General features: G+C 37.0%; 1 protein-coding gene across 2 annotated transcripts in view; it reads right to left on the bottom strand.

Annotated features, from left to right (window-relative positions):
- Window positions 1-8,014: 8,014 nt before the first annotated feature.
- Window positions 8,015-15,299, bottom strand: part of wtrw (ankyrin repeat domain 61 water witch) — a 47,514-nt gene continuing 40,229 nt past the window's right edge. For both annotated transcript variants that reach the window (XM_083123791.1, XM_083123792.1), the window contains exon 2: window positions 8,015-11,311. In XM_083123791.1, coding sequence (XP_082979917.1) covers window positions 8,188-11,277 — 3,090 coding nt within the window. In that variant the 5' untranslated portion in view covers window positions 11,278-11,311 and the 3' untranslated portion in view covers window positions 8,015-8,187. The remainder of the gene's footprint in view (window positions 11,312-15,299) is intronic.

Genomic DNA, 15,299 nt, shown 5'->3' with positions numbered 1-15,299 from the left:
CATTTTGGTTTTAAAATTGTGAATATAATCCTAAATTTGATTTAAAAACTACACTTATTACACAAAATTAACATTTCACTTCTAAAAGCACATTTATGTAGTTATCAGAGTATTAAGTTTATTTCTGTGTAAAGGAGTCCATTATTGCTTCTACAATATTAACAGCAGAATTAATCAATTTTCTGTGAATTGCATCACTCGCAGGATAATTCAGACCTCAGAAGGTGTTGTGTCGGTAAATAAACCCTAACTTACATTTTTAAGAGTTTACTTCGCATTTTGCAGTTCATTTTGCATTATTTCGTGACAAAACGTGGTAGCAAAATGCATCTCGCACCTTGACACTACAATGTGTTTTTTGACATTTTGTTTTTTCGTCAAAAACTAAATATATGCATGCCACTAGTAATAGCTTTATTTTTAAAAATACTTTAAGTGTTACTGTTGAAACAAAAGGTGGGGCATACATTAGTAACAATAATAACAATATCAATGCATGGATAGCATGAGACACTATAATGGTATACAAGTGACACCTCTCAGAGCAGGAGAAAATATTAAGATTTGCAGTCCAAACAAAAATCAGAACTTACTTTTCAAATATTGATTCAGACATCTATATCTTTATTTCAATTATGAAATTAATATTTAAAAAATCAAAATATACATAAGTATACAAGGGCAAAACTATATAAGACAATAAATCAATTCAAACAGGCCCCATCAGTCAAAATAAGCATACAAGGTCACTGGCAAGTAAAAATACACAAATATATCACCCCGAGACAGCAGTCTCAGCAAGGGTTGAGGGATCGAGCCCCAACATCAGGAAATCAAATAAATTCATCCGAACAGAGATCCTCAACATGTGTCAGGACGAAAACGAGTTTTGTATAGAAGCGAGAGGGCTGTAGAGTGTACTGCACCCCACACTACTGTCGGATTAAAAATTATAGATACTCGAGATTGGACTCCAATTAAAAATTAACCAGTAGACCTACATAAAAAAGAGTTACATCAAAATTTTGCTTATTCAATTGTGTGTTAATGTATGCAAAACAAAATTTTTTCGAGCAGGCCTTATATTTTTTATCGTCGTGAGAAAAAAAAAGAGCCTTTTTTAGTTTTGCAAACGATCACTCTCTTTGAAATTCTGTAAATAAAAAACGGTTTGTTTGATCATTGTGAAATTTTAGTACAGTGGAGGTAGAAAGGTTTTAAACACAATTCTTAATTTTCAAGTTTCCAAAATTTGCCAAAAAACAACCGTTTCTTAGAATTAGGTAGCCCTATAAATACAATATTGATCTTGTTTTGAAGATATGCTTTGCTTTGCATCTGTTTTTAAAATACACTATCATTGTCGATTCACAATGCAAAACAGATTTTATACACATTTTTATTCAGCGGAGTAAACCTGTACACAGAACGTGGCAACATGGCACACAGCAATGTCCATTGAACCGTGAAAACTACGGGTTCATGCTGAGAGTTTGTGCTTGTGGTGTTGCCACGTTCCATGTACAGCTTTACTCCGCTGAATAAAAATCTATAAAATCGGTTTCGCAATGCGAATTGACAATTATAGTGCATTTTAAAAACAGATGCAAAAAAGCTTCAAAACAAGACCAATATTGTATTTCTAGGATTACCCAACACTAAGAAAGTGTTGTTTCGCAAAATTGCTAAAAACTTTTTTTTGAGAAATTTTGAAAACTTGAATATTGAGAATTGTGTTAAACCTTTCTGCCTCCACTGTACTAAAATTTCATAACGATCGGACAAACCGGTTTTTATTTATAGAATTTCAAAAGAGAGCGATAGTTTGCAAAACTCAAAAAAAACAGTCCTTTTTTGTTCTCACGATGATAAAAAATATAAGGCTCACTTGAAGAAAATTTTGGTTAGAATAGATTAACGCAGAATTGAATAAGCTAAATTTTGATGTAACTCGTTTTTATGTAGGTCTACTGGTTAATTTTTAATTGCAGACTAAACTGTAGTATCTATAATTTTTAATCCGATAGTAGTTCTCCACAGAAACTTCGCTCCAATGAGCACTAAGGATTCTCGGGACAAGCCACAATAAATAAAGTCAGCACAGAAATTATGACAATAAAAATATCAAGCTACTAATTTCTCAGTGAGTGCCAGGGTGCAACGAGTTGTTTATGGAACAAAAGGACCATAAGGTGTATTGCACCCTACACTAGTCCTCCACATGAACCACACCCCAACGAGCACCAAGGAGAATCTAAGCAAAGCAAATGAGACACACATATACAATTCTAATAGCAAGTGAAAAATGGTACGATGCCAGGGGTCCAGGTTCGAATCCCAACTTGGACACGGGTGTTCTTTGTGGATATCTTCACTAATTTTATCATATTATCACTCATCCTCATCTTTGTGATTAGCCAAATGTGGCAGAAAAGCAAAGTAAAATTAATCAATAACCTTTATGACAGTGTAATGGCTAAAACTGGCACTTTGTAGTCAAAAGGTCCTGAGTTTTATTTCTGGTGAAATCATAATATACAGTGTTTTGAATCTCACTTTAAACTATAGTTCCAGTCAAGATTAGTGTCTGAGCATATTGTGAACTTCAAAAAACTTTGATAAACATTTGACAAACCACGCCAGGAAGAAATACACAATACATCGAGCTTGAGTGGTTCCCAAGCTATATATTCCTCATCAGGCTCCAGTTTTAATCTTCCAAGTCACTGCAATGAAACAACTGTATTAATTGACTCCAGACTAAAGGCCAAGAAGAAGTCCCCACAGACAGTCTACATGTTTCCTGTACTGCCAAGTTTTAGGGTTTGAGTTTGTTATAAATCGATTAGACTAATCAGGACTGGATCTACAGTTAAAAGTTGAGTCCAAACCACTTTGTGTTTCCACCATGCATTGAATCTGGTGACCCTTGATTACAAGGCGACAATGTTACCAATACGTCGAGTAGTTTTAGGGAATCACAATGTAAGCAAATTAATTGAGGGATTCCATTGTGGAGCAAAATGATATCATGCAGAAATGTGTACAAAAAATCGTAATTTTAGGGGACAATAATAGAACTTGACTTGAGCACTAATTCGAACATCAAAATGTAGAAGACTAAAAAAAGTTTCTATTTTCCCACACTGGAGAATCAGAATCACTTATGACCTCACTCCTCCATTTGCATTTAGTGTTAAACTTACCTTTATTTATTAGGGTGTTAGTGTATTACAGAATAATCCTTTTCATGGTCACTCTACCCAAAATATGGTAGTTGCGTGATTACTACGGAGTGGATTTTTAGGTGTTAAAAAACTTAAAAATATTTATTTTCTATGTTCTAAAAACAGTGGAAATACGTGGCTAAACGTCAAAAATATTTTCAATCAAATAAATTGATATTCACTAGTGACAGCAGTAGGACTTTAGTTACTTTGTTGCATTCTAAAACAAAGCATATTTCAATTCAATTCAATGGTCTTTGTTCTTGGGTGATAAGTAAAGCCCAGATTTTTATGTAATATCAACCCCTAAACTATGTACATAAATATGTAATAAAAATGTCTGAAATATGTAAAAAATATGTAAATTCATAATGAAATATGTACTATAAATATTTATTTGAAATGTTACTTCCTATTTTTGTTACATTTTTTCCTCACAAAGGGATATGTTTATTTCAAAAAGACTTACAAAAATTGAAGTTACAATATTACAATGCTTACATTAAGTATTTTTTACGTTCTTATAGAGCAAAAATATTAACCACAATTTGAATATATTCAATATTTAATATACAATGTCACCAGGTACCATTCAAAATGTTCAGTAGTAAATTTTCGTTGCCCAAATTTTTCACTCAAAAAGCACTTACAAAAATTCAGGTTACCTTTGATCTTGGGGCAGGCACTGTATTTAATTATTTAACTTACAATATGTTACCAGGTACATTTCCAAATGTTCAGAAGTAAATGTTTGTCGCCGATCAGATAATATGTTCGTGTACGCAGAGAAACTTCTCTCCACGTCACAAGAAGTAACCGGAGCGTACTTCAGGAGGTGAATGTGGTCGGGAGAAATATCATTGGGAGGGTTAACTGTTTCACCATTGAGAATGCGGCTCACTGTAAATAAGCTGATGTAACCTGGGTTTCTTTCAGTCACTGCGTCAAATTTTCTTTCCGCCGAAAATGAGTCAAGCACAGATTTCACTTCTTCAAAATGTTCGTTGTAAAACTTACTTGCCTGGATCCAAGTGCCCCTTCTAGTAAGAATAGGTTCCGGAGGAAGTGGTACACCTGGCAATTGTTCCTTGTAAACTTGCACACGTTGTGGTGCCTTCAGAAACACCTTTTTCGTGGAAGAAATAAGTTGGGTGACTTCCGGGAAAGTCACCTCCTCAATGCGTTGGAGAGCATGTGCCAAGCAAGTAAAGTGGATCAAGTTTGGATAAAACACTTTAAGTGCCGTAGCAGCTTTTAACATGTATGACGCACTGTCTGTGAACATGAGAAGAACTCTCTCTTCTTGTACGCCATCCGGATACAACAATTTAAGACTGTCATTCACAAATTGTGCTATGGTGGAATGATTAGTACGCTCTAGAACTTTGCATGCAATGAGATGTGGTGTAGATGGAGAATCAGCAATTAGCGTTCCAACAATGAAATTACTTACATACCGTCCCAAAGCATCAGTTGTTTCGTCGACGGAAATCCACACATAGGAACTGCCTAGAAGTGCCTACTTCTGCCCTAATTGATTCTAAAGTTTCTTTGTAGGAATGTGGAAGATATCGCTTTCGAAGGGTTGACTCGTCAGGAAGTTTATGGCCACAATATTTTTCCAGAAAATCCCAGAACTTCGGTACTTGAATTTTATACCAAGGGATGTTTGCTGCAATCATTGCTTCGCACATTTCCTTGTAAAACACACTGAATGAAGAATCCTCTTGCATCTGGGTTAGTAAAACTTGCTTCTTTTCACTCCGTAGTTGTTTGTTTTTCACATGAAGTGAAGTGCGAACATGTTGATCTAATTGAGACTTCATAGTGCACCCAACTTTTTTATCGAACACTCGACAAAAAATAACTTTACCATCCGTAGTAAATGCATCATCGACTGCTATCCAAGATCGCAACTTTTGAGATAATGAGGAGGTAGGCGGAGCCATTCCAGCTTTCTACAGCTAAAACACTGTTTAAATACTGAGGCAAGCTCTTCTTAAAACTCCAATGGTTAAAATGAAAAGGCGACGAAATATATATACGAAATTATACGGTTGAGTTAACAATACTTCATTCAAGATTTGTCGCCACCGGCTGGAAAAACGATCACAACAATGTACGGATGAAAGGTAAGTGCCTCTCAGCGTTGTACTTGCCGCCTTCCATTGTTGGTTCTCTTCGTTCGCTGTGTGTTGCTTGCCGCTCCATGTTACAAACTGGAAACTGAAACACTGTCGAATCTTGATGTAATTGTTACGATGCGGCGAATCAACGAACTGCTATGTACGTACAACGAAGGCAAATCACACTTTTAAGTTACTATAATTTTTTAGACCTGGAAATGGGGAGGGGAAGTGAGAAGATACTTTTTTAACTAGTAAGCCAAAAGTTCATTGGATTTTCCTCTTAAGGACTGTTTTATGTAAAAAATATTTCATATCTTAGGAATATGTAACATTTAGTAAAATATGTAAAAATATGTAATATAAAACTTCACTGTGACATCTCTACTGACGTAATTCGTCAATATATTTTAATTCCACGCTTGTACATATAAAGAAAAAAATATGTAATTACATAGAAATCCGGGCTCTAGTGGTAAGCAAATGCTGATCTACCACCTATCCAGAATTGTCCCTTGAAAATTCACACTGATTAATTCTGAACAATGGCTTGTATTGTGGAAACTACTTTTCCACGTCACATGTAGTGTGGGATGTCATGTACATTACACCATGAATTTCACCTACATGTTCCCTCTACATAATCTGAGCAACCTTACAGTTTTTGATACTCCCATGTTTTTCTGAACATACTTTGTTTTTTGTCTTTAAGGACCTGCAAGGGTGTCCCTGATAGAGATATCAATTTCCTTTCAACTGTACTGTTCCGCAAATATATATATAATATTAACTTACGTTAATATTGGAGTTACCTCGATACTCGCAAAACGTAAGTTAATATTATATATATATTAAACTTGTAATTCGCACAACCTTCATCATGAATTCATGTTTCGCAAAGCAGTTGTGTGGAAGTTTCCAGTTTTTCTACCATGCCACACAAAAAGCTTAGATTTGCAGATAGGAACCTGTTCAATAAGTCTTAAAGTATCATTAAGTACAGAAGGTCGTTTCACATCCATGGTAACAAAGTTAGAACCCACCTCACCTTAAGAAAATCCGTGACGCCACCAGCGGTGGTGCTCCATGTGATACCCCTGTCTTGCAGCAATGGCCCTGCAGCGGAGTTTCCATTGGAGGAGACTGCGTTGAAGAATACATTGGTCCAAACGATCATATTCCTCCTGACAAGCTTTCCAAAGACCCTCAATTGTGCGGGACCATCTGCTTCCCAAGGCTCGTTTCCATAACGGAAATCCACAAAAATCCATGGGAGAGGAATCGGGGGATTTCACAGGAATGTCTGTAAAGGGGATTGCATGAATGCCCGTTCACGTGCCATCCGATCCATGAATGCCTGCGTCGACTTTGCTGTATGACTGGATGCCTTGTCCTGGTGGATGACAACGCGAGATGTGTCGCTGCCATAGAGAGAAGGGATATCATGTCTGTAAAGTTGATCCAAAATATTCGTCTGGTAATAGGCTGCATATATTTTAGCCTTTTTGTCCATTCTGCGCAGTGGAAGTTTGCCGTTATAGCAGTAACCACCAACAACCATGAACCCACGTGGAAAACTTTCAGCACATTCACTTACCCACTCAGATTGACCTCTTGCATCACGTCGACGATAGTAGATGGCCCCTTTTTCTATCACATCCCGACAGATACACCCATGCTTCATCCAGGGACACCACATACTTCCAGCGGTCCCCAGCCAGATGGCGTTCGTAGAGCTTCCGACTGTTAGTCTTCCTCTCCTGGACATGTGAGGCACGCAGCTTATGAACTTGAGCCTTGTGCTTCTGCACAAGTTGTAAATCTTGGGCTATGATGCGATTTAGAGTTGCAGGGGAACATTGCACTGCCTGTGCAATCGCTCTTTGCATTGCAGGGTTTTCACGTCGCACGAAGGATCTCACTTTCCGCACAACATCGGGGGAACGCTTTGGCTTCCGATATGTTCGAGGACACTTTGACTGGTTCCAACAACAGGTACGGTGCAAGCTTTATGGCGATTTAACACTGCGTTGATGCCCTTTTTTGACACATGGAAGGCTTTCATCTAGCACTGTCTAATTATCTGGCTATAACTATAACCAATGTCGGAAAGGGCACAGATGTACCCCTCCCAAAAGACTGGAATTTTCGGTGCCATATAAACACCCACTCACACACAAACCGTCTTCTTTGCAAGTCAACACACAGTACTTTCGTCCTATCGGCTCTGGCTGCTGTGTGCTGTGCCTATGTGCTGCTTCCTGGTGATCGAAATTGTTACCATCGACGTGAAACAACCTTCTGTATTTTGTCTATTTTCTGCATTAACTCCAAAATATGTTCATTTTATGTCATTTCTCTAGAAATAAGTGTGTTTATGTGCTAAAATAAAAATTATGCATTTTTATATGAAATAAGACTTTACAAATTGCATTTCAGCCATATGGCAGACTTCTGAAGCAAGAAAAAAAATATTAAGCTAAAAATCCACTCCCTAGTGATTACTTCAGTATTGTTTTGGGAATTATTATTATTTCACACAAAAGCTGGGTGTAATTAAACAAGGCATCCATCTGCCCCCTTTCACATCTCATGAAGAGCACCACAACAAAAAGAATAGAATTCAACCTTTAAAATGTATGTGTTTTAGAACTTAGAACATAAGATTTAAAATGTTTATTTACAAAATTTGGAACAGTATCACATTCATCTGCTGTTGTATAAAATAACATAAAAACATATCAAAAACAGCTTATTTGTACAAATATGTAAAATTATATAAAATTTACCAGGCATATATACTTATAATTGTCAAACATTTTAATAGTATAATATTAGCAGAAACTATTCTTATCACCACTACTAAGAGCATTTCTCAACAAAACTTCATTTAATTTCATCATTTCCTTCAATTCTCGGATTTCTTGTGCCAAAATCTCTATCATTTCTGAATTAGTTTCTGCAAGCCCTCCAGTGCTTGATGTTTTACTGGAGTTTGTTCTGTTCAAGATTGGATGAGATCTCTTTCTACATTTCCTTATGCTTTCATATATCTCGTCTGTGACGTCAGTGATATGTGATGAGCAAGATGATAATGTATGCGTGTGATGTTTTCTACACTTGGCAATCCTCACAGCCGACTTCATCACATCCCTTGACAATCTTCTTTCTCCCGGATTGTTCGGTTTGAGTTGTAAAACAACCCTGTATCCCCCAGGTGCCACCATAGCTGTCCACTGTACCATGTGTTGAATATAAGCTGGTAGGTACTTGTTGAAAAGTACAGACTCCATATAAGAGATTAGCTCCGTTTGTCTAACTAATTTGGCAAGACCTGCTGTCTTTTTGAGACCCTGAATGTCATGTACTGCAATGCCAATCAGTAAGTTCATAAGAACCACTGTCACCAGGAGCAGAAAAGAAATGAATATTAACTGTGCACTGATATATAATGCTGCGGATTGCTTACCTTCCCTTTCAAGCAATAAATCTTCTATACCAATTTCACCAGACATCCAAACTAGTACCTTAATCAAACTTGAAAAAGGATCTGTGAAACCTTCTGTTGTTGGAAATATTACAGAAAAGCTTATTGTAAAACCTATTAGAAGGCAACAATATGCTGACAATAACTTTGCAAATTCTTGTGCAACCTTTGCATACATTTCAGTGTAAGAACCAAATACAGGTAGCTGTCCTATCATTATCATCAAGTTAGCCCACCCTATTAATACTGCAAATGCACCAATGTGATTTTGCCAGATTTCTGTCCTATGATGGAATACAAATGAAATCAGGAACACACTGCAGTAAAGAAGCCACTCGAAAATGTTTTCAAACTGTGTAAAATAGAACCTTAAAGTTGTGTAACTTGTGATACCAAATAATTTCCTCAATATTTCTAAAACTGTAAAAACAACTAAAATATACCAAACAACCTCAACAAATTTTGGATTGTGTTTAACGAACCTGTCAATAATTGCGTTATCGTGGCAGAAAGAACTATTGCTAGTTGCATTTGTAACATTTCTTCCACTGTTGTAGCAATTGTGTGCAAGACCTACATACACATATAAGGAAAGACTTAAAACGAACATTGCACACAAAAGCAGGCGGACAATGTAATATTTTCTAATTTTTTGCCACTTCAAATGCAGAAAAGCTTCACACAATGGATGCTCGAGCAGTTCCTTTTGACCATCATCAACTAAAGTCTTCAAAAATCTAACTTCCCCATTTTGATTTGGGGTTAACAGAACTCTAAAATCTAACTTCAGCTCCACCTCTTTGTTTGTAGCTTCTGGGTCGTGGATGGATATTGCACTGTTCAACTTCTTGTTAAGTGTCCTGAGTGAAGCTGGAGTTTTACGGACAATTATATTAAGAGCGGATGTTCCTCTCCTTGTCTTTGCAGTAATGTCAGCACCATGGTCAATGAGAATATCAACACAATTTGCTAATTCGTTTAAGGCAGCTACATGAAGGGCTGTGTATCCGTATCGATCTTTGTGATTGACATCAACATTCCACTTTACTAGCATCTCGACTAATTCGCTCGCAAGGAAAGATCCTCCCACTGCTGCGTGCAGAGCTGTACGCCTGTCATAGTCTTCCACGTTCACATCGACGCCACATTTGAGCAAGGCTTCGAGACATTCTAAAGACTGCCCTCTCGATGCCAGATGTAATGCTGTCAAACCTCTGTTGGTTCTGGCATTTGCATCTGATCCATTTGTAAGAAGCAAGTTGACACAATCAATTCGGCCATCTTCGGCAGCTAGATGAAGAGGGGTCATACCAGTGTCTGTTTTAATATTCGGATCGGCTCCATTGTCAAGCAAGATATTCAAACATTCACAATGTCCTAGGTCAGCTGCAATATGTATCGGAGCCAACCCAGTTGATTGCTTCTTGTTCACATCGATATGGTCGTTCACACAATCAAGAATTTCCAGATTGTCCATCGGAGAAGATGGCATCGTTCCTATAACTCCACCATCTGTGCTAAGGTCAGAGAAGGAGTCATTATCAAGAAGCTTCTGATATGAATCTGTTGGACCTAAAACTGATGGTATACGCAAGGGAGCCCCCTTCCTGGGTCCCTTCCTACTACACACATCAGAATGAACACCCAAGAGCAACTTGACACAGTCCACTGCGTTTGCTTGCACTGCACAGTGAAGAACACTTTCACAGTTATTACCGTCACCGAACTCAATAACAGCACCGCTGTTTAAAAGCTCCTTTACGGCCTCAACAGAATTTCCAAGTGCAGCACAGTGTAAGGGCGAATAACACTTCTTGAGCAAATTCACATCAGATCCTCTCGAAATAAGAAACTTCATGCAATCTATTGCACCCACAAAAGAGCACAAGTGTAGAGCACCAAATCCTTCAATGTCACAAAAGTTAATATCGACACCACACCGTAGTAACTCATCCAATATGTCTTTTCTTTTCAGTAAAGCTGCCCACAAAAATGTAATACTTCTTTCTGCAGTATTGTTCAAAGCAGTCGCAATATTCACAAACTTTCCCTCTTCAATATTTTCCAGAAGTTGAACCATACCACCACAAGACTTCATCTGTTCTATTAAGCTGTTACGAATCGAATCTCTACATATCTTCACACTGAGGTCTTCGACTTGCGGACTGTCACCTTCATCGTCATAGTGCATTTGGTAACTGAACTCCAGAGCATCGGACAATTCGAGATCATCAGGGTCGCTCAGCTCTTCCACGATGGTGCTGTTCTTCCGGCTGCTCGAATGCCTTTTCCACTGGTGTTTGAGTATTGGTGTGGCTGTCTTGTATCTCAAGGAAAACTTAGATATGCTGCGCCTAGTTCGCGATGTTTGATCCATACTCATTGCTCGTCCGAGGACCACCCTCTTGGACAGGTCAATCTTCGTCTCCTTCTCCATTGTAGAGGATGCAAAATATTCACTGGGTTAGAACCTAGAAATAAAGAAAATGAACCTTGAAATCTTGTGTAAAATTTATATTACAGGATGGATCAATTGCAAGAAATCATTTTTGAAAATGAGGTTAACAATTTCCCCAGACCATAGAGGTTGTCAACTTTTAGAGTTGTACTATTATAAAGAAAATTACAATTATAACCAACAAAATATTCTAATATTAACACGATTAGTTAGCTTTTATAATTCAATTTTATAAATTGTAATTTTTTTATAAAAAAAATATATTTTTTTTTATTTATTGCAAACTCTACAGATAATCATCATAGGCAATTTGCCAATGTATATATTCTCAAAATAATTTATTAAAAGTTGTGTAAAAAATTGGCCTCTATGTCCACTAGCAATACCAGAATATTTTTATGGGGGGGGGAAGGGGCCAAGATTATACAAGTTTGGAGTGAATATTTAATTGAGCACAACTAAATTGATACACTTTATACATAAGAAATGTCTTACAATTAGATGAAATAAACAAAAACACCTTAGAATAAAATTAATCTTTCTTAGCATTTATTTATTTTTAAAAAATCCAAAATTTATTTTTAAAAGATCAAATGAAACTTCGTAATATAATTTTGAAGTTTAGTTATAAAATTTTCTGAGTTCACATGTTAATTTACTACATGCACATGGTAATACAGTATACATGATTTTTGAAACTGGGAAGTGAGGGCATAGGGGAAATATTTCTTTTTTTTTATGAGATAAGCCTACTGTCCCTGTCACTGTTTATGTCGTGGAGACTAAAGTGTTTTCAATAATTGTTGATTTGTTACATAATTAAACTATGGAATAGCTTTAACTGTTAAATCCTCTCCCAGCATGCAATGTTAACTGGACATGATTAGAGCTGAGCTGATAGTGATGCCAATACTCTCACCGATTCCCACTAATACCGATACCAATAGTTGAAAAAAGTTTCTTCACATAAAACTGGTGCAAATTTTTACATAATATCAGGATAATTAGACTCCTCGAAAGTATCTCACGGCATTTTTGCACAGTCCGTGAAAGATGAAAATGCTGGAAAAGTATCGGAAGGTATTGGTAAATAAATTACAACCGAAACTTTTCGATACCACTGGTATTGGCTGATACCGATACATCAGCATGGGTATCGGCTCAGTCCTAGATATTATTCATTGTCTAGTGCTGCTACCGCTTATACCTATTCTAACACTATATTTCGAGAGCATCTCTTCTGATAATCTTCAGGTGGACCTGCTGTCATAGGTTCAATCCCTGCAACCAGCAAAAAGAAATTGTTCATCTGAAGACATGAGAAGAGATGCTCTCTCAAAACATAGTGTTATAATATATCCAAGTAACAGAAGCACTAGAAAGTGGATAAAGTCCTATTAATAATAAGAACCATCGCCACTAACATTCAGATAAGTTATTAATTCCTCTCCATACATACGACCACTAAATTTTCAATCAAAAACCGGCAGAAAATTTCAGAAGTTTAGGCTACCCTTCCATTACATTTCCTTAGTAATGGACAGAAATCTGAACAAACTAAAAAGTAATATGCCCCGTACCATAATAGTGTGCTAGCTACTAGGACTGAGCTAATACCACTTTGAACCCACATGGATCAATAACAATATTTGAAAATTGTAACAATTCAAAGTAGTTCAGAATAATTATAAATTTTAATATGCAAGTTTACGAACTACATGGAATAAACATATCAAAAATTCTACTCGTATATCTCCCCGCAATGTTGTTGTAAAAATGAGGAAAATGAAGCGTTTTGCATAATTTTGAGGATATTTAAACTGCAGAAGTGCGTCGCTAAATTTTTATTGACTCCATGACACCCTGACTCCGGAAAAACATCTGCCAGTAGAGATGACTAAATTTCGGTCGATACTTTCTGATGCTGTACTGCAACATTGCTTATCAGTATCATCTAAACCGTACTATAGCTCTTTTCTACTATTACGGCAGGCACTCTACATGCTGGCAAGGGAACGGGGAAGCAACCAATCCAGCACGATAAGAAACGCAGCAGCCTGTAGAACGATGTTCACGTAGTACTCCCCCCACCTCCCTCTGTGTTGTATCTCGGCGCCACCGCAGTTGTCTGGTTTGCTGTGTATTCCCCGCTGCCCACTTCCCTTGCCAACATGTAGAGCACCTGCCATAAGAGTAGAAAAGACCTATAGCTACCATGTATATAGGAACACTTTTTAGTTTGTTCAGATTTCTGTCCATTACTAAGGAAATGTAATGGAAGGGTAGCCTAAACTTCTGAAATTTTCTGCCGGTTTTTGATTGAAAATTTAGTGGTCGTATGTAAGGAGAGGAATTAATAACTTATCTGAATGTTAGTGGCGATGGTTCTTATTATTAATAGGACTTTATCCACTTTCTAGTGCTTCTGTTACTTGGATATATTATAACACTATGTGGATACCAAGAGTACAGGATTTCTTCTTGGATGGCAGAGTAAGATTTCAAATCTTGCCCTTCAGTCAAAAACTTTTGTTATTATTATTGCTACTATTATTATTCCTTTGCAATTAATAAAGTTCAAATGAGTTTAAAATACTCTGATGTTGTATACAAGTTCACAATTGAGTCTACCATTTAAATAGAAACTGAATTGCTGCCTTTCCATAAAATCTACCACTTTGTTGATGAACAGTTCTTTGTATTTTTGTACTTTTTACAATGCACAAATTTCAAACGCAGACCACTTAGTATACTGTCCTTCATGGTACCTCTGATCCATGTTTGTATGTACCAAAGGGTACTGTAAAAAAGTAATAATTCAAAATGAGGGTGTGTGAATTATAAAGGTTAGATTCCGACTTCGGGAAATGATTTCTTGACTTTTCGTAATCTCGATCAGACATGAAATTCCAAAGGATCTTGTTTATAAATGCTTAATTCCGTGCACTATAAGTGTCTGACATTTCTTGAAATTAACAGTTTTTATTCCAGAAGTGCTAAAACAATCTCTCGAGGGGGAAAGTGTGTATAATTTGAGATTTTCACTGCATTCGAAATTTCCCGACCTGGTTGGTTCCCAGTCCCGAACGTCCTTATTGATATTTCATTCCCAGTCCCGTTAAGACCAAAAATTTTCTGCCCCGCATACCTCTACTTACATCAGTCAACATGATTTTGTCTCTTGTGAAAACGTTTTCTCGTTATTTTGTTTGGCGTGGTAGTTAATTGCTGTAGAATAAAATATTTCTACAATTTCACTATTCCTATTACATAAACTTTTTTCAGATATCTCGGGAGGGGAGGGGGCACAGGCGCTCTTGGCGTATACCATGGATTCAAGGACATTGCAAGATATTCCTTGGCAGCATAATGCATGTTCATAAAAATGATTAACCAAGGGAATCGAGATTTTTGTACTTTATGAACCTTTTAATGCAAGCGAGGCAATCGAAGTGAGTAGCATGAAATTATTTTGTTACGACAGCTTTGCTAAGGGGGGCAGTGGAATTTTTTCATATAGCGGCACCCGAAAATTCAAGGGAGTGTTTTGGCTAATGCTATCGGATGATGAATATAAGTGGTGACGTGATAAAATTGATGAAGGAACACTCGCGAAGAACACACAGAGGTTATACCTCAGGCCACATTAAATCTCTTCGAGGGCCTCCCCCATGGCGCAGTGGTAGCGTCCTTGCCTTGTAATCGAGGGGTCCCGGGTTCGATACCCGGTGGAGGCACAAGTGGTTCAGATCCCACTTTAAACTGTAGGTCCAGTCCCGATTAGCCTTACTGTGCATAAAGTGGACTTAAAACAGCAACTCAAACCAATTAAATCTCTTCGAAAGAATAGAAATCATGAAAATTCAAATTATACCAATTTGTACTATTTATATGGAATTGCTTTTATCAAATATACAAAATTATTACGCTTTGTTTTTTATATATTTATTCATATATTCAGTAACAGCACTGCACAATCTAAATTGAGTTCTATTAAGTAA

The sequence above is a fragment of the Lepisma saccharinum genome, chromosome 6 (assembly GCF_977018435.1).
Source record: "Lepisma saccharinum chromosome 6, izLepSacc3.1, whole genome shotgun sequence".
Lineage (NCBI taxonomy): Eukaryota > Metazoa > Arthropoda > Insecta > Zygentoma > Lepismatidae > Lepisma > Lepisma saccharinum.
The sequence above is the reverse complement of the archived record's forward strand: the minus strand, read 5'-3'. Positions and strand labels throughout refer to the sequence as shown.